General features: G+C 38.6%; 1 protein-coding gene across 15 annotated transcripts in view; it reads right to left on the minus strand.

The window, feature by feature from the left end:
• Positions 1–20,750, minus strand: part of AHI1 (Abelson helper integration site 1) — a 233,719-nt gene that overhangs the window by 63,372 nt on the left and 149,597 nt on the right. For 14 of the 15 annotated variants that reach the window (XR_005353529.1, XR_005353532.1, XM_038526072.1 and 11 more), the window contains 2 exons: positions 15,975–16,137; positions 12,235–12,332 (listed from right to left, as the gene is read on the minus strand). Coding sequence is in view for 13 of the 15 variants with exons in the window: in XM_038526072.1 (XP_038382000.1) it covers positions 12,235–12,332; positions 15,975–16,137 (261 nt within the window). In the remaining 2 variants the exon portion in view is untranslated. Of the gene's footprint in view, positions 1–12,234; positions 12,333–15,974; positions 16,138–16,482; positions 16,518–20,750 lie in introns of those variants that run through there. The other variant, XM_038526086.1, reaches the window with a different exon arrangement.

Genomic DNA, 20,750 nt, shown 5'->3' on the forward strand with positions numbered 1-20,750 from the left:
CAGAGACCTAACCATTTTATGAAGGCCATTCCAGCCCCCTGTGCACTGCTGAATATCCAGTGCATGCAATGCCAGGCTGTGGGCTTTCATGGGGCTCAGGGCTGACGTGCGAGAGTCGTCGTTACCTCAGCACAGCTGCTCCTATTCGTCTACCTGCTCCTTCTGTTGCTCAATAAACATTCTTTGGCCACCTGCTTTGCACTAGATGCTGGCAATTTAATTCTGAACATGACATAGTCCCTGCCTTCAAGGAAGTTTGAGCCCTTTTATTTCCATCCAGTGAAGAAGAAAGAAATAGGAGAAAAAAGTCAGACACATGAGCTATGCTAGAAGTTGCAGGTTATATTTTTTTTCCTTTTAAACCAACTCCTTTTGCCTGAACTTTTCCTTCTTCATCTTTTTTTTTTCTTCATCTTTATTATAAAGACTTAACAGGTTTTCTGAAACAGCTATGAACTTTTAATAAAGTTTCAAAATGCAACTGATCCTCATTATTTGTGCATTGCCTGTTTGCAAATTCGCCTTCTCACACCACAGCTCTCATTTGTAATCCCAGATCGATACCTGCGGTGTTTTTTTACAGCGACTGAACACATGCACATGCGCAGAGTGCTGAAAATCTGAACTGCCTGATGCACACAATCCTAGTTGAGGTTGGAACACTAGAAACTTCTAATGCTTTGGCATGTTTCAAATGTTCTAAATAAATACTGTTGTATATAAGTATCCTTTCTGTGGCCTATTTATTGTTCTGGTTTTCACATTTTTGTGTTTTACTGGTGATTTTGTGGTTTAAAATAATCCCTAAGCAATGTGCTGAAGTATTGCCTAGTGTGACTACATGCAAGAAGGCTGATGTGCCTTAGATTAAATATATGTGTCAACTGAGCTTCGTTTAGGCACAAGTTTGAGTACTGCTGGATAGGAGTTCAATTTTAATGGATCAACAATATATATTAAATAAAGTGTCCTTATACTTTATACTAGCTGATGAAAATGTTGTGACCAGAGGCTCACAGGAACCTAATCCTGTATTTTTCCTAGGAGCACTGGTTCACTAGTCACTAATTCAATGTTCATGGTGAATTCAGAGAACATAACTACTATGAACAATGAGAATCTACTCTGTGTTTTTCAGCATGGCTTCCATGTATTCACCAAATCACTATTTTACTGTTCTTCACTGCTACCTTCTCTGTTCTTCTCAGATCCTGACAGATCTATGAAGTTTTTGGGAGTTCTCTCCCAATCAAATCACAAACATTTATTGAGAATATTCTATATGTAATGTACAAAGGTGAGGAAATTTGGAGGGAATAGAGTTACTGGGAAGTTGATTCCCATTGGTTCACATAGCTGTGCACAATGCTTTAGAAGCTGCTGTAGAGTCAGGTCAACTCAGACTTGATATCCAGCAATCAAGGGATCTAAAGTAGATATGTTATTCATCCAATGAGGCTGGAAGAGCATTCTCTAGCAAAATTCCATAACTCTCATGTCTACGTGAGAGGCTTTCAGAAAATAAAGGGCTATCTCCCAAAGATTAGTACATTTAGGGTAGGATCTGGCACCAGGATAATTCTGAGGCCTAGCAGTTTGAGAAGTATTAATCAGGCACATATCAAATTGGCAATTTATTGGGGTAGGAGAGCAAAAGACTAATTTTTGACTTGGGTGAATGAAGCTGTTTTAGTGAGTACAGCTCAGTAGCCAATAAGCATAGACTGTTGCCATCGCCTCCCTCTCTTGTCTTCTTCCCTTTTTCTGGTTTGAATCTCGAATTCTTACCAGAACTACCCATCAAGGTTTCAATTTCCCTCCTGATAAACAATACTAAACAGACACAGTGAGGCTGTATCTCATAATTTAGAGAGGGCAAATGTATGTACAAATAACTTGGCACTGAGGTAGCAGGTGCTAAGTGTAATAAGACACAAACAATATGCCATGAGATTTGGGGTGGGGGAAGACTTCTCTGACCAAGTGGAGGTTCTGGCCAGTCTGCAGTCTAAATGAATGATTCCTTATTCCTCATCATTTCAACATGTGTACATATGCATGTAAATCCATATTAGTTTAAACAAAATTGTTCAGTGAGGTTGCTTTTTAACTTCGCTCTTTACATCTTTTTAATAGGTTTACATCTACTACGTATACCTGAGCGTAAAGTAAACCACACTTACGTTCTAACATTTATAATGTAAAATTTATTAGATATAATAGACTGAATATACGTGGTATTTGTGATAATTACAAAAGTTGTAACAGAAGATGTGACCCACATTACAAGACTGTTCATATGGGAAAATTCAATTTGAAATGTAATTTAGACTTACATTTGCCAGTGAATTTAAGGATAGGGCAATATCTGGCCTCATGATCTTGGCCTGGGCATGTTTTTCTACAGCTATCTTGGGAATAATACTGCTTTCTAGTCAGTGACTCTGCAAGCTGGTATCACATGAGCAGAGAAGATTTTCTTACAAAGGAGATGTCAACCTCTGGAGGTCTATCAAGCATTCTATATTTTCTCTGTGTAAGACACAGCAGTGTATAACAGAGGCTGCTACTTCAACATATCCACAGTGATGGGGAAGCATAAATAGGAGTAAAAAGAAAGAAGAGGCTCATTAAGCCCAGAAAAGTTCTGCCTATAGAAGAGTGATAAAAGCAAATCTGTTCCAATGTGTTGTATTGTATTCAGGGTTTGTGTGGATAAAAGAGACTTTTAAATTAAAAAAAGGGGGATCCCTGGGTGACTCAGTGGTTTGGCACCTGCCTTTGGCCCAGGGCGCGATCCTGGGGTCCTGGGATCGAGTCCCGCGTCAGGCTCCCGGCACGAAGCCTGCTTCTCCCTCCTCCTGTGTCTCTGCCTCTCTATGTCTATCATGAATAAATAAATCTTTTAAAAAAATTAAAAAAAAGTTCATTCCTTTGTATGTTGACTAAAAGAAAACCGTGTTAAAATCAGAGAGCATTATGGCATTATTGAGACTCCTAAGTGATGACAAGAACATTAGCATACAGTTAATTTCTAAGGCAAAGGAAATAAATGGTACTCAAGAGCTATCTACATGTAAGTGAGAGACATTTTATATATACCCCTGCTGAGTCTCACATGGTCGGGATATATTTCATGTGAAGCTGTTGTTTTTAGGTAGGACAGTCTATAACTTCAACACCACTACTTAACTACTTCCCAGAAATGGAAAGATGAAGGCAAAATTTCAGTAACCTTAAAATAAGAACTGTAATTTGTACATAACAATATTATACATTTTTAAAGTTAAAACAGAGCAGTAGTTCTCAACTGAACAGGGGAAATTTGACAATGTCTGGAAGACATTATTGATGGTCACAACTAGAGGGGATTAGTGCTTCTGGTATCTACTGGATAGAGGCCAGGGATGCTGCCAAACATCCTACAATACACACACAACACATTCCCTCAAACAAAGAATTATCTAGCCCAAAATGCCAGTGTGCCAACGTTAAGAAAGCCTGGAGTGCTTGATGAAACAAGAGAACAGAAGCGTTAGGGTATTAGAGACCTTCAGAAAAAAAAGACATGCTGATAGTAGAGTCAGAAGACAGAGTGACTGATAATAATCAATTCTGCTGCTATCTAAAGGACAATTTACAACTAGGAATGACTGGTGGGAAGTTCTCCCAACAATATCTTACATTATTTTAGATCTGTGATAGATTATTAAAGGGATGTCGCTGATATTTAGGTTAACCTTTGAAAATATCATCATGAAGAACAAACTTATTATTGTTCTGTCATACAACTGTAAAAGTTACAGTAAGAGTAATGGGCCAAGTGGAACATAGGTTTGGCCTAGTACAGTATCACTCATTTTACACTTTTTACATACTCAGATACAGTGGAGGCTCCCAACGGATTCTTTCTAGACCCCTTATTTTGAAACTGGCAATTTATCTAGGTCCTGGCCCAGGCTAGATAAACTGAGAAGGCAAGTTGTCAGTGTGGTCTCACTGTGCTGAGGGTTAAGAGGGTGCTGGAAACACAGAGGGGAACTGCCCTAAATTGCAAGTAACATAGCTGCTGAGGGGAAGAGACAGAGCAGGGGCTGAGGTACACATGTCAGATACACTAGGAGAAGGAGAGTAAAAGGAGAATGAGTAGTAAAACTGGTCACTGGACCTGTAAGAAGGTCAAGACTGTGTGGTTTCCTTTCAAGGTAAGAGATTCTGGAGGCTTTTAGCGTTTCTTCATGTAGAACATTTAGGAACATTACTGTTGGGAACATAGTCTGTGGGTGTGAGGTGACTCCCACTCGCTTTGCTGTCACATCATCGGGATTTACTTACTTTCTCTGCAGAATATGTTCTCTCAACTAATAGAAAAATTTTAAATGTAAATAATGATTTTTGAAATTAATATTTTTTCTCAAAATATTTGTTATTGAAACAAATTAATGAAGAAAAATACATATCAGTATCGTCTGCATTGAGACTCTTCATGGGACAAAAATAAGAACCTTTTTAAAATTTACCTTGTAAGTTAAGATTTTGGGTTAGTTCTCTTCAGACAAAGGAAGAAAACTTTAAATATTCCTGAAATCTTTAAAAAAGATTTTATTTGTTTGGGAGAGAGAGTGAGTGAGAGAGAGAGCATGAGTGGGGAGAGGGGCAGAGGGAGAAGCAGATTCTCTGTCGAGCAGAAAGCCCCAAGTGGAGCTCCATCACAGAACCCCAGGATCATGACCTGAGCTGAAGGCTCATGCTTAACCAACTGAACCACCCAGGTGCCCCAAATATTCCCGAATTTTTAAAACAAATCCAAACGTAAGTTAATTTTTATCTGTTTCATAAAACAAATCAGAGATAAATCACAGTGTATTTTCTTTGATAAAAAGAATTACTAAAGTTAAGAAAAGACATAAATCAGTATTATTCTTTAACAATAGGAAGGAGGCAATAAAGTTATGATTGTATTTTCAATGATTTAGTGTACATTTACTAACTTTTGATATTTGGAAAATCTGTTTAAACATACCAAAAAACAAGCACTATGTATTATAAACAGGTTGTTGGATTTAACATAATAAAATTATTTCTGTGGTTAAAAATAATTCTCCATGCACTCTTGATACACTCTCCTTTTACTATCCTTCTCCTAGTGTATCTGACATGTGTACCTCTTGATACAAGAACCAGTAAATGGAATTTTTTTTTTCTGTATGACATGATTTTTGAAAATAGTGATATACAGCACAATTAATCCAGGCTTCATTTTTAGGAAAAAAAACCCAAGCATTTTCAGAAACTTAAAAAAACTGGGCATTTTAGGAATTAAAACAAAAAGGAAATTGGGCATTTCAGTATCTTGAAACTTAAAAAAGAAATCTATTTTAAGTGTCTGCTAATATATCTAGGATATATTGGTGGAAGAAAAAAATCGGAATATTAAGTATGATCCTAGTTTCACCGAGAAAAAGAACAAACATGAATAAAGACATGTGTGCTCACATTTGCAGAAAACATTTTTAACAGGACATGGAAGAAACTTATTAGAGTGAATAGAAATATTAACCAGAAGGGCTTTATTTTTAATTTATACTATACTATATTGGTTAAATTTTTAAGCCTATGAGCATATATTACTTTTATAGTAAAAAAAACCTTAAAATTATTAAAAAATTTTTTAAATAGGAGTTTTATTGGAAACTTTCCTCCCCAAATAAATGGATGACATAGGTTAATGCTTAGGCTAGCAAAAATAAAAAGATGAAGAAAAAATAAGGTCCAAAATACAACACAAATAAACCAAGGCTGTCACAGTCAGCACTATTTTTTTTTCAGAACTTTGTAGTTATTTTCCCCTCTGTGATGGAACCAATATTTTCCTTCTATTAGATGCAAACTGACAGCATATCATGCTAACAATGTTCTGGAGTGAGCCTGAGGAAAACATTCTCCTCCTGCTCCAAGGTCTAGGTAACCAGGGATATGTCTGGGGACTCCCAGATCAACTCCCCATGAGAGACCAGCTCTGTGCCTGCCTCCTGCCCTGGGAGAGCCCGATGCTATTATCACCCACTGACACTGCAGTTAACTTGAGGAAAAGCTGGGAGGTACCTGGGGGCTTGCAGCAATGGGACAGGTTGTGTTCCACTTGGACAGACTTAAAGGATTTAGCAGCTGTCAAGCTTCTAAAAGATATAATTTTACTTCTTATTCTATAGTTTGAATAGAAACTATTTGAATATTCAGTATTCAAATATATTTTAATAGAAAGAAGAAAGAAAACTACTGAGGTTTCCTTAAAAAAGTATAGAGAATATAATTCTAAAAACTTCCACATGGAGGTGGGTACCATGAAGAAGACACAAAACAGGAATATAAAAGCCAGTGTGACACAAAATGTAGCTGGCTGTGCAGGTAACAGCTGTCTGTGCTGCTGATGAGAAGTGGGGGAAAAAAGGGCACTGGCCTGAGAACATGAAGGCACCCCTCTTAATTGGGGTTGAACAACACTCTTACAACTTTTCTGGATCTTAACTTCCTTATCTGTAAAATGAAGGAATTGACTTGAATCACTGTAGATGATCTCTAAGGTTCCTTCCAAGTCACCAATTCTGTAATTCTAAGAATTTAGAACCTTCTCCTCCCCAGTTCTAGGTACTTATGAAAGACTACTTTTCATATTCATCTTTTTAATATATATGATGATAAATATAAAACTTTACATGAAATTAAACATCTGATAGAATTTGTGGCAGGATCTTGATAAAATCAAACCATATATATTCTGATAAAGGAACTCGACTGAAGAAATAAAACTATGCCAGGTGCTAAGGAAGCCCAATGATACATTTCTCAAGGGCTGGCTATTGGCATCATGACTCAGAGTGTACCCAAGGCATTTTGATTACCTGGGACAACATTGCTGTTTCTTCTTTTTACATAAGCAGAAATCATTCTTGATATTTTCCTGCAGAGGAAAGTCAAACATTATCTAACTATACATCTGGTACAACCCTAGGAGGAAAACCAGGTAGAGGATTCTATTTTAACACATGGATTAGACCAAGCAGATCAAATCATGCTTTTCAACAAAAGAAATCTATGAATCTTAAACTCTAAAGGTCACTTGAGTTCCCTCTCAACTATGAGAACTTTACTTCTCCCTTGCCTACATGGAGTCCTAACCTCTGCAACTTCCTTGATTTACCTATTTTAAGTTTGTTTTTTTTTTACCTAATTTAAGTTTAAAAATGTTTTACATTGCATGTCTGCAAGTTCCTTGACATCTATTTAGAATCAGAGTTTGGCAGCAGCGGGATTAGCCTGAGGCAGACCTCAGGGTATTTGAAGAATTGGTCTGGTGGCATATAAATAATAAAGGTATATTTTAAGTATGGACATCAGTCTGTGAGAGGAAAAAGCAAAGCACAAAAACATTAAAAAAAAAAAACAGCTAAGACTATGATGCAGTGAGTTCTTCTAAGTGGAGGGGGAGGGGCAGAGACAGTGAGAAGTGGGGATCTGAGAAGCAGGTGAGAGGTCTCTATCCACAGGATCACAGGCACATCAGGAAGAGGAAGGGGCAGAAAGGGCAGTACCAACTTCCCATGCAGCCAGTAAGATATTCCAATTTCCTTTATCTCCTCCAGCTGAGGCAGAACTGGTTCAAGGCCACTGAACACAGAAGTGGGAGTTGAGTAACCCCAATTTTAAAGGTCAGCATGATGTGGAGTCAGGGATACCAGTAAGTTGCTATAAGTAAAGGTTCTGTCTTTCATAGTATCTTGGGCAGTTCATGACACAGGCTATGAATGTTGGCAGCTGTTACAATGACTCTCTGGGTTAATGTTATAAATGCTTTTACTGCATTAAATGTCTTCAGGTTGTACATTTACATTAGTATCTCCCTAAATTCTAAAATCTGGTGCTCAATTCCAAACAATGGATAATGTTACACATGTAGCATTTGCCCAAATTGCATATCAATCCTTTGAAATGTATCCCCTGTTGTCTCCATACTGCCACAGGCAACCATTGCCATATGTCCTTGCTATGTTTGAAACTGGTGCTTCACCTAGAAACACTTTTTTCCCTTAGTTCTTTGTAGCACAGGCTGTTCTCATATAACCCAATCAGGAACTCCAGGAGTCTGGTAACACTGGTTCCCTCTTAGCTTTCTGTTGCTAATTTTAGGTTATTATACTTTCTTTTTTAGAAGTAATCTCTACACCCAATGTGGGACTTGAACTCACAACCCCAGAATCAAGAGTTGCATGCTCTACCAACTGAGTCAGCCAGGTGCCCCACAGGCTATTATACTTTCAAAACATACCTCCTTGGATGTCTTGACACCTGGCTAGACTATCCTCTGTTTGTCTTTGCAGCTGTTACCTTCAGATCTTGTGGTCACTAACATAATGGTTCTCAATGTTGGCTGCATTAAAATAATCTGGAAAGCTTTTGAAATCCACGCATGCTGAGCTCACATTCCAGACCAATTAAATCATTTTGTGGGTATGGGGACAGGCATCAGTATTTATTTTTTTCATTTCTTAGGTGATTTCAATGTGAAGCCAAGGGTGAGACATCTGTTTTAACACAAGAATGAAGGACTTCGGCTCTTGGTTTACCAGTGTCCCCTTCATCCCAACTCTTGCAACCATCCCAGGATTTTAATATCCAAGGGAACAACCTGTGCACCACTCTGGGTCCTAGTTCCTTGGCCAGTTTAATTCTAATGTGTCCTTCAGCTCTTATACACTCTGTGAATTTATCATAAACTCAAGTTGCCTGACATCTGAAATATTAAATAAGCAAAAGAGTCTGGGTTTAAAGGCCACAGTTCCAGCCTGTTAACTTCTTTAGTGTAGAACACTCTGGCTCCAGCTGGGTGTGTGTGGCTTACTGCAACCTTACAGAGAACCTTGCTTTCTAAGTTGGCTAGTCTTCTGATTCCATGTCCTTTCCAAGTTGGCAGATCCTTCATGGAATGTCTGTCACTCCAGTAACTCTCTTAACAACATTATCAAGTCTCTTATCCTCTTGTGCTTTATCACATTCACAAATGCTCCAAATATGTATCTAACTAAATATGCCCTCTCCACTGCTATGGCCAGGATGCTGAGTACTACTGAAGAAAAAAAATCCAACTACACAGAATTAAGCTGCCTACATTTTTATGGTATCCAAACAGCAGCTCTCAGCATTACTCAGGAACCTCTGTGTATGTTCCAAATGAGCTCCTGCTCTTACTACCTTTACAGGTACCCTAATGGCCATTATTCTTCCTGACTCCTTTAACTCTCACTTTTGAAGTGGACCTCTTTTATGCTTTGGAGAACATAATGATAGCCTTATTTTCCAGACTTCCACTCTATCAACTTATCTACTGATGTGGGGGCACTGCTCTAAATTCAACACTGTTGACATTTTTTGGCCAGATAATCCTTTGGTGGGGTGTGAGTTGCCCTGTACATTTTACATGTTTAGATATTTTACCTATGAGATGCCAGTAGCATCCCCCCACATGCATATATTTGCAAAAAAATCGTCAGACATTGCCAAATGTCTCCGGGGAGGCAAAATCACCGTAGGTTGAGAACCACTGCTCTAAGCCAAGACTAATCTATCAACCGGTCTTTCTGATAAAAACCTCTTGCTTTCTCCAAGGTCCATATGTGCTTTCTTTATCTATCTCCAATCTGAAGCTGTCCATTGGTTTTGTCTCCTTAATATATAATTTTACATGTCACTCCAGCATATAAAAAGTCATTCTTGGAAGTGTGTTACCCACTAGGCATTATCGGTCTTTTTTTTCCTCCAAGTGAAGCTCCAGGAATGATGTTCATGAGTCCACTTGCTGAGTGCTGAGTTCTACTCTTCAATCCTTGTCCTACTAGTATCAATCACTGATACTTCCACACAGGTGCCAGGGTTCTCCTGCTCACTAAATGCTTAAACAGCCTAACTGGCTATCTCTGACAATAAGGACTACACCCTCCTTGAGCCTCTCTCCTCCCCTGGTTTCTAGGGTACTTTTTTCTGGTTCTTCCTTCCACTTTGATTGATTGATTATTCTTTCTTAATCTCTCCTCTTCCTCAGATTGTTCCTGAAACACTAGTGTTTTTTTTTCTTAAGATTTTATATATTTATTCATTAGAAACAGAGAGAGAGAGAGAGAGAGAGAGAGAGAGGCAGAGACACAGGCAGAGGGAGAAGCAGGATCCACACAGGAAGCCTGATGTGGGACTCAATCTCGGGACTCCAGGATCACGCCCTGGGCCGAAGGCAGGTGCTAAACCGCTGAGCTACCCAGGGATCCCCAGACACTAGTGTTCATTTGGGATTCTGTCCCTGGCCTTTCTCTCAGAACTCTACAACGTTTTTTAAATTTTTATTATTATTTTTTTACATTTGTTTTTATTTAAGTTCGATTTGCCAACATATAGTATAACACCCAGTGCTCATTCCATCAAGTGCCCTCCTCAGTACCCATCACCCAGTTACTCCATCTTCCGCACACCTCCTTTTCTGCAACTCTTTGTTTCCCAGGGTACATCCCCTCCCCCCATCACCTTCTTTATAAGCTTCAACTCTTCCGCTATAATATAATGAATATACTGACTCCTCCTCATGTAATTTGAAGCCCTACCTTCTCTCAAATTCCAGTCCTGCATGTCTGACTCCCTAGGGAATATTTGTACCTGGGAGCATTATAGACACCACTAACAAATCAAGATACCTAACACTGAACTCATCACAGCCTACTCCCTACCACTACCTGTCTCTAGATCCCCAAATCTTCCTTATTCTTTTATTATTTCTGTGGGACCTCCATCCATTCAGTTGTATTGATAAGCCAGGGCTTTAGCACAATCCTAAATTCCAACTTCCCTAATCACATCTAATCAATCAGAAAATCCTGTCAGTTATACCTTATACCTTCCCTTTTATTTTTAACATGCAAATCTGTCCCTGTCACTCCCTGGACTACCTCCTCTAGTGGATGCCCTTGTCTGAAGGATTTACAACTAAGCACTTCAGCAGAGCACACCAGGCTCTCCGTGGCTTGGCTCTTGCATTTTTCCTCTCCTTCTCTCCATTAGACCCTAAACTCTCCAAACAGGACTGTACCATATCACACCTTCCTCAAGTTATTTCCTCTGTTAAAATGTTTTTTCTAAGATCATCTACCTAGCGTATACTTTTTCATCCTATAAGCCTCAGCTTAAACATGAACCTCTCTGGAAGCTCTTTCTGGACTCCTCAGGGGCACATTTATAGGGTTTTTTCCTGTGTGCTCCCAATGCATTGTGCACACATCTTCGTTAGAGTTCCTGCCACAGTCCATGGGAATTGACATAGTCTGTGGGTGTCTCACCCACCAGCCTTCAAGCTCCTGATGGGCAAGTGTTTTGCCTACTCAATCTTGTTTCAATGAGGACTAACAGAATGCCCAGGATGGAAAGAAGCACTCAATAAATACAGGCTAAATGACTGAACAACATAAGAGGTTCAACTGTCAAAAACTCTACAGGGGAGAAAAAACTGTATCATGACATGGTATTTGTACAAAAAAAAAATGTCAGTCTAAGAGGTCAAGAAGTGAAGTTATTCAATCTAAGGCAAGAGCTAATGTTAAATAAAATAAGTTTAATAAGTAATTTATATGATGGTATAGTGCTTATTAAGTTCTTCTACCAAAGTACTACTATCATCAAAAGAATACTGACCCATATCCCTGGGGGATCTGATGGCACAGGCTAAAAAACATGACATTTCTCTGGCTAATATGTCCATATTCATTTTAACTTGAAAACACTTTGAATTACTAACAAGTAAGAGGAATGCTCCAGGAAAAGAGAACATGTTTATTCTGTGGGCTCCAACGACCTTTAGTATTAATGCATGACAGTGTCAGCATCATAGTTATAGCAATAAATGTACAGTGGAAATAGCATCTCACTTAAAGTCACAAGTTCCATCACCTGGGCTGTGACTTGGGGTCTACTTTAATCTCTCTGAGCCTCCCTGGTTTCCTTATCTGGAAAATGGCTATAATAATATTTTAATAAAAATTATAAAAATAATATTTGCCTTATATATTTCATAATGTTGGTGCCAATATAAAAAGAAATAATGCAAGCAATGAAGTATATAAGCATGAAGAATGAAGTAATATTTTATCTAGAGAGAGTGAAAATTAAAGTTCATATGCAATCCATATTGAAAACACCTACCTTTTGAAGAGCTGAAGGTTTTTCCGTTTTGGTTTTTCCCTTTGGGGTTAAAGGAGGGGATCGCTCCTTTATCTCTGGAGGCAATTCTTGATATAACGCTGGAATTGAACAAGGAATTCATGTAATCAAACTGAGGAGCACTGACCCATAGGGTAAATAAATAATGATGGAGGGGGGCAGATATGAAACTAAGGATCTTGATATGCACTTCTCTGGTGTAACAATAAGCTACCTGGCACTTAGTATTTTTTTTTTTTTTTTTTTAAAGACTGAGAAAGCTTTATAGTTCGTGGAAAGTTAGGGTTAGAAAGGATTTTACTTTATTTTTTTATTTTTTTTTTTAATTTATTTATGATAGTCACAGAGAGAGAGAGAGAGGCAGAGACATAGGCAGAGGGAGAAGCAGGCTCCATGCACCGGGAGCCTGACGTGGGATTCGATCCCAGGTCTCCAGGATCGTGCCCCGGGCCAAAGGCAGGCGCCAAACCGCTGCGCCACCCAGGGATCCCCCTGGCACTTAGTATTAAAACGATTTATAGTTACACACATTAGTTATCAAAAGAACATAATTTATGATTGGAAATTTTTCATTAGTAGGATTTCAGAATCCTGGTCAGAGACAGATATGTTCACAAGTAAGTGTAACATACATGATGGGACACCTGGGTGGCTCAGCAGTTGAGTGTTTGCCTTTGGCTCAGGCTGTGATCCCAGAGTCTGGGATCGAGTCCCACATCGGCTCCCCACAGGGAGCCTGCTTCTCCCTCTGCCTGTGTCTCTGCCTCTCCTCTGTGTCTCTCATGAATAAATAAAATCTTAAAAAAAAGTGTAACATACATGAGAATGTGACATTATTCAAAAGAGAGATAATAAGGACAGATTCTGATATAGATAGCAAATGCTCAATCCATGAAGTGGAAGGTGTGTCAGTCTCTGAAGAACAGGTAGGATTTTGCCAGGCAAAGGCGTGGTCAAAGAATAATCTGGGAAGATGGTACAAAATAAATGAGCATGGGGCTAGAGCTATACATAACCTTGAATCTGTTTACAGGGTCGAATTTGAGACTATAATTTATATAATCTCTTTACACACAATGTGGACTCTAAAATGTGGAAATCTTCAAGGACTGAAAAAGAAAATGTGTTTCTGTTTCAGTTAAATAACAACTCTGGGCAACTCTGAACTTAGAGAAATTGGTAAACTATGCCTGATTGAAATTCTACAATTGTTAGGTATATTAATTGGCTTTGTGTATGCGTTGATTATATTGCTGGGTTTATCTCTTATTGGAAAGGATGTTAGATGTCATTAAGTGAACCTGTTCATTTTTTTCTTCCTGGTGGCTTAAGATACAAAAGGAATAAATTCTTTATAATGATGGAGAACTTCTATTGTGTCATTGTTCACTTAGAGGACATGCCTTTCAACTGAATGGTTGGTAGAGATTCTGTTCCCATCTATACACTCCCTTTGAGCATTTGTTTTGCATATCTGGCTTTGGATAAAGATAAAGGACAATTTCTCCCACTATTTTTAAAGGGGAATATGCTGCTGATGGTCTTTTTTCCCCTCCTAATGTTAAAACTGAGGTGAGGTTTTGTTAAATTCAGGTTATAAAGGAGGATAAAAGGGAAAAGAAGATAACCCCTGATGAAGTGAGAATTCAATCATTATATTCTCAGGTTTTCTGAGAATTGTTTGTTCTGGCCTTTAAAAGTCTTTCTCAAGAAGCAGTGACTGATGCCAAAATAAAGTATCAATTCTTCTGAGATACAATAAGGAATTCTGGCAGTTGGAAGATGGTCACTACTTGAAACACAGAATTTCTGCATGAGGCCACCAAGTATCATTGTGGTATACTTTAGATGTTGCACTTTGGTTATCATGGAACAAAAGACAAATTTAATGGATTTTTAACCCTCTGTGGATCAAATATCTATAGCCTCTTAAGGTTCATAAGCCTAAGAGGTTGTTTCTGCAAACTAACTAGATTCTAAAGTTAAAACTCTAATACCATTCTGCCTGGGAATAAATACATCATCTTTTTATACTGTCTAGTAAAAAAAAAAAAAAAAGTTTAAATGTTTCCACTTGTGTCTAGAAGAAACAATGGATTGTAACATCTAATTAAAATTACAGACATACTCCAGAGCCACCATGACTGTGCAGCCAGCTTTCTTGATTTGGAACTGGAAGCTACTCCTGCTGAACTAGACCTACAGAGGCAGTGGGAAAACCATCAATGGGAAGGGGAGGGAAGAAATTGGGATATTTGAGGCAATCTGGAAGTTACAAGTACTTAGCTTATGAAAAATGAATGGGAATTAACTTGTCCTAAAATTTCTTTCTTCTACACTGCCTTAATTTTTCTCCATTATGTATCCTCTTTTGAACATTAAAAATAGTTTGAGAGCTATCAATTATTTACTACTCAGAGATGAAGATTTATAACAGTGGCATGGAGGAAACGAAGAATTTTGTTATGAGGGAGAGAAGTGGGTAATTTTTGACACACTAAGCACTTTTGAGGGGAGGAGTTTGCCGAAAGCAGCAGATAAGCTGAGGGAAAGAGCTGTAGAGACAGAAGCCCTGGAGAGTGTGAGGCAGGGGAGGGGGCAGCACTCGGCAGATGGGGTAGAGAGTGAAGAGAGAACTCATTTCGTCTGTGCCTAGCCCAGCACCCAAGACTCATGGAAGAAATTGTTCTTCCTGTTTTCCTTCATCTTTTTTGCTCTCAAAATTCAGAACTTAGGTTAGGAATCAATAGGACTTTTGCTTAACCAGTTTGGGTTAAATGGGGCTCCACAGACAAGCCTGAAAGTCACCTGTTATTTATAATAATTTCTTCTTTGAAGAAACAAAAGACTTCACAATAATGATTCAAAATGGAGTGTCCTCAAGGCAGCCTATACTACATTTTAAACCAGAACTACACAATTTTAGTCTTTCTGGAAGGAAGCTCAGAGATGACAGAGTTCAACTTCCTCATTTTATGGGAGGAAACTGAGGCATATCAGTATTAATGGCGAATTTTCCGGATTCCTGAGCACTGGGCTTTCATACCACACTACCAGGGCAGCTGTTGATAGGAAGCATTCTTCTAAAGAGGCATTGCTATACTTGTCCCCTTTCTTGAGTCTTTTAAGTTCTTTTATCTCCAGGCTTTCCTTGCACCTCTCCAGGCCTGGTAGTAAATCTACAGCTCTCACTAACTCCTATTTAGAATTTCTTCTCCAGCTCATTCCCTAGGCCTTTCACAAACGGGGAGTTAATTTGCCTGAGAATGAAGCAATCTATTGCAGGTTTGTTTTGGCAGGTTCCAGCTGGAACTGAGGTATACAAAGTAAAAGAATGGGACTTGGGGAACTAGAGGTTCTGAGGTGCCTGTCAACTGAGGAGTCACTGTGGCAAGAGAAGAACTGACATAACTGTGTGTGAAATAGATGGTGGGCAAAAAGGGGCTGAAGAAGAATGTTGGTAGCTAGACAGGAAGGTCCCCCAGGATAAGTCTGTGAAAGCAAGTAAGTATTCCAATCTCAGAATGGAGCAGCTTTCGGTGCATCGCATCAGTGCCCCCTTTTATTTATTTATTTTTGCATCATGACAACGAAAAGCAATACCCAATAGTAAACATAAAGGAAAAGTTACAAGGAGAGTAAATTAAAGGGTAGTAAATGATAAAATCTTGGACTATCAGTTATACCATATTAGTAAACCAGGAAGGGAGCATAAAACTTACTTTCACTAGCCACATGATTAGCTGGAAAATAACCTTCCTGTCCCTTTCCTATGCTGCCATACCACCAGTCTTCATTATCTTTGAAAAACACTCGGATAATGTCTCCGCGATGGATGGTTAGTTCATCTGATCGATTCGCTGTGTAGTCATAAAGAGCCACTACCTACAAGAGAGATAAGACCACCACAGCTTTATCACAACTGTACCACAGAGAAAACCCCCAACATTCACTTCCTCTTGCAGAAGAGCAGCTGAAACCAAAGCAGTACTTTGGTAAGTCTGAGGCTGTCTCAAGGTTTGCTAATGGGATCAGGGGTGGTGGGAACACAGCAGGAGAAGCAAGATAAAAGACTGTGGGATTGAGAAATGGTTAAGAGCATTCAATACACTAAGATTAGCTTCAAAATAGCAGATGTTAATTTTTTTTTTTTTACAAGTGAATTACTTGTGAAGCAAATAAAAAAAAGGCTCACACACCATTCACTTTCTTAGAATTGTTTTATACTACCTTCAGATCCTATTCTCTACGCTAAGCAGATGTATCTGAAAAAAAAAACAAACTTCAGAATGTCAACGATTTTATAAAAAAGAAAAGCAATGAAACAACCTGATTACATAACTTCATTGTGATCACTTGATGTCTCTTTTAAAGATCTATTTCCCCACCAACATATGCTTTTTGGTATTTTATATCAAAAATCTAAATCTTCTGACTACTTTAAAATATACTCTTATTAATAAGGGTATTTTCACTAGATACAAATTTAAGAGGAAAGGCCTTTCTACAAGAGTTTTCTTCTCTGTATTGTTTAGTAGTCATTGTTTTGATTTTTTTCTTTTTTAAAAACTAAAATCAAAATGAATGAGTGCACAGAAATTTAACAAATCCCTTATAGCAGTTACAAGGAGGAGACAGACCTTAATCCCTTTCATATGTCACGCATTAAATAACATAGGACATAATACGTACACTAAAGAATAAACTACTTCTTTCCTACTTAAATGGGATTTGAAAATTAACAGGGAGTGCCTGAGTGGCTCAATGGGTTAAGTGTCCTACTCTTGATTTTGGGTCAGGTCCTGACCTCAGGGTTTTGAGTTCAAGCACCACGCTGGGTGTAGAGCCTACTTAATTAAAAAACAAAACAAAACAAAAAAACAAACAAAAAACAGATTATACCACTATGTATATATTGGAAAATTATCATAATCCTTGGCATTTAGGTTGAGAACTGATTCATTCACTGAAGTATTTACTGAAATCCTAATGTGCTACCATTGGTACTAGGCTAAGGGCTAAATATACCACAGTAAATAGGGTCCTTTCTAGAAGGGTTCCCTCATTTAGGCTCTGCAGGAGAATAAAGGATAATCAGGAATGGCCAGGTGAAGAGATGGAAAATGTGTCTTGGGAAGGCTATACTGCATGTGTGAGAGTCCAGCAAAGAGAAACCCCAAATAGTTCAATATGGTGGGAGCCTGAATTAGAGGTAAGAGCCTCGCTAGCTGAGTGGGGTAAGGTGAGGCTGCAGGTGTCAGGAGAGGCCAGGTCATGCATGCTGTGGAAGCTCATACTCATACTATGGGCAATGGGAGGAGATAAGGGTTTTAAAAAGTAGGAGATTCTATAACAGTTCACAAAACTCTGGATGCTGCCTCTTAGGTAATTTACAATATTTATTAACACATTAACCCAGAGATGTGAATGGATAAATCTGGAAGTACCTGCTGTCACTCTCTGGTATAAGGGCAGTAATAATAATTTAAGTCAAATGGTACAAATGCCATTCCTACTGTATTGCTTAGCATACTCTGTAATTCACAACATGTTATGCAGGCTGTTGTTTCAAGTTTACGAATCTCTTATAACTTTTAGTGTACTGATGCCAAATCACATGTAAAGGTGGAACTTTTAACTCTTCCCTTTCTTCTTTCTTTTTCCTCCGAGCTGGTACTATTACAGAAGAAAGCTAATGATAATGTTCTGAGTGTCTGCCATTTTCTAGGTACAATGCTAGTTGCTTACCTAAGTTCCTACACAAATCTGTAGGACAATCCTGTAAGGGTACAAATTCTTATTTCAATTTCATAAATGAGGAATTTTATGCACAGAGAAATTTAGTAACTTGCCTAAAGTTAACCATGAATTACACTTTTTTTTTTTATAGGACATCTTAGTCTAGAATCAAACATGGGGAAGCAGCAGCAGAGAGGAAGGGATGGACAGAGATCCTAATCCCTCATGAGAGATTGGACAGAGTTTTGGGTGACACTACTGCGGCTGTGCTGAGAGAACTACCAATCCTGGGCTACCTGCAGACCCGTGTGCTCCTTCCAAGACATCTGAAACCCAGTCCCAGAAAACTGTAGGGATCTCTTCCTGCTGTTCCTCATCCTGGCTCTCGTACACTAAACAGCACAACATTGACGAATCTTATGGAAGTATGAAGCCTGTGCATGCTCATTTCTCTGGAGTTAGAGGGGTGGCTGCTGAGAAGAAGAGCAGGAGAGATTTGGCTTAGGCAAGAGTATCCTTTAGGAAGTCCCACATCAAGCCTGTGTTCTTGGGTGGATTACTGATAATCTGGAATTCATCAAACTGGAGATAGAAAACCTTTCCTGAATTTTCTACCAAGGTCAGGTGATAAGAATCCCTTCAGAGGTACTGGGGTCCAAAAGACCCTATATTTCAATTTTCCTATTAAAGTATCTACAAATTATCTTCTGTATGCAATCAAATATAGCATACCAGTTTTACATGCCCTTCTAGTCCTTGTAAATATGTTCTACATCTCTGTTATGGGCTGAATTGTATGCTCCCTAAAATTCATATGTTGAAGCCCTAGCAAGGTCTGGAGACATTTGGAGACAGGGCCTTTAACATAGGTAATTAAAGTTAAATAAGGTCATATGGGTGGGGTCCTAGTCCAATAGGGCTGTTGCCCTTATAAAGAGGAGGAAAATATAGCAGGAGCACCCATGCACAGAGAATAAGGACAGAGGAGGACACAATGAGAAAGCAGCCATCTACAAATCAAAGAGAGAGATATTAGAAGAAACCGACCCAGCTGGTGACTTGATTTTGGACTTCTAGTTTCTAGAACCATAAGCAAATAAATTTTTGTTTAAGCTCTCAGTTGAGATGGTACTTTGTTACAGCAGTCCTGGCAGACTAACACAGTTCTACAACTCATAGTGTCAGATGAATGGTGGTAACTACTCACTACTGCTGGTCATGGCACGCACATGGGTAATACATTTTAGGTCCTTACCAGATTATAGTACTATGTCCAACACTATCATAATATTATCTCCTGATGTAGAAACAACGGCCCTGTCACCAAAATCCGTAGGAGGGTTGTGCTTCAGGAGGCTACATCCCTCAAAGCAAAGGAACGGTTTTTGGAGAATGTCATCATCATACCATGACTGACATTTAAGTGCAAAGTTGCTACACAGTGAGGAATCAGTAGGCTTCACTTGCCAAGTCTACATTTTGGCAGTGAAACTACGACCATTCCTTCATCATACTGAAGGTACGTTACAAAAGCTACAAGGCTTATGATAATCTGTTTATATTCCACTGTGTGTTTTTAACCACTATGTCATCTTCTCATTTGAGGACCTCTTACTCTCTTCTGAACATCTTAATATACACAATAAACTTCTCTGCTTACTTTGATTTGCAGTGGATTCTGCAATAAATTGTCTTCCCCATCTCCAATTACATATTGTTATTATCTCATTGTTTTGGGGGTAAAGGAAAGCTCCATAAAAATGTTGGGAGAGTGCCTGGGTGACAGAGCTGGTTAAACGCCTGGCTCTTGGTTTTGGCTCAGGTCATGATCTCAGAGTTCTTAGATCCAGCCTCATGTCAGGCTCTAGGCTCAGTGTGGAGTCTGCTTCGCATTCTCTCTCCCTGTGCCCCTCCTGCTTATACTCTAAGATAAATAAATTAAAAAATCTTAAAAAAAATGTTGGGAAACACAATCCCATCAAGAGGTTTGTTTTAAATTGATAATGTATCTATTTTTTCTCTTTATTTTGGTAAGTCTTGTCATTTATCTTGACCATTCATTCTTTTGATGAGTATCTTTTATAATGTACCATTCCTTGCACATAGTGCTCTGGTGCTTAGGTATGTATGACAGCACATCCTTGGCAGTATCTTTGAGCTTACAGAGGAGTTATGAAATCTTTCTGCAAAAGAAGTCTAAAAACATTAATTTATGTGTCCATGCTGGTAGTGACAGATTTAGGAAATGAGTTTTTTTTTTTGTTTGTTTTTTTTTTTACAAAATCCACTTGGGTCAAATTTTGTCCACATTTCACATCCTTGAAATGGAGTTCCTTCTTCTCAAAGCTTGCCCAATTATTTGGGTGCAGTCATGTTGGAAGTGTCACTGGCAAGCTTTTATTTATTTATTTTTTCCTGACACTCATTTTTCAGTCTTTAGAGCAGTGCTTGCAAGAGACAATTTCTTGCTCTAATACAGCAGAGTCTGTCAGGATGTTACAAGACTTTTAGGTGAACTCCTCTTTATATTATTTTCCGAGAGATTTTCCATTACTATTGTTGTCTCTGAAGAATTCTCCATGGTTCTTGAAACCAGTGTACTGAAGGAACATTAACCAGTACTGTTCAGCAGCAGATGCTTCTTGCAACTTCAACTATGGTGTAAGTTAAGAATCAATATTCACAATGGTCCCAAGTCATTCAAAAGGCTAAGTTACATTGAATAAACACATAGACTTGAGTACTTTCTCCTCTAGTGC

This window comes from Canis lupus, chromosome 1 (assembly GCF_011100685.1).
Source record: "Canis lupus familiaris isolate Mischka breed German Shepherd chromosome 1, alternate assembly UU_Cfam_GSD_1.0, whole genome shotgun sequence".
In the NCBI taxonomy this organism is placed as follows: domain Eukaryota; kingdom Metazoa; phylum Chordata; class Mammalia; order Carnivora; family Canidae; genus Canis; species Canis lupus.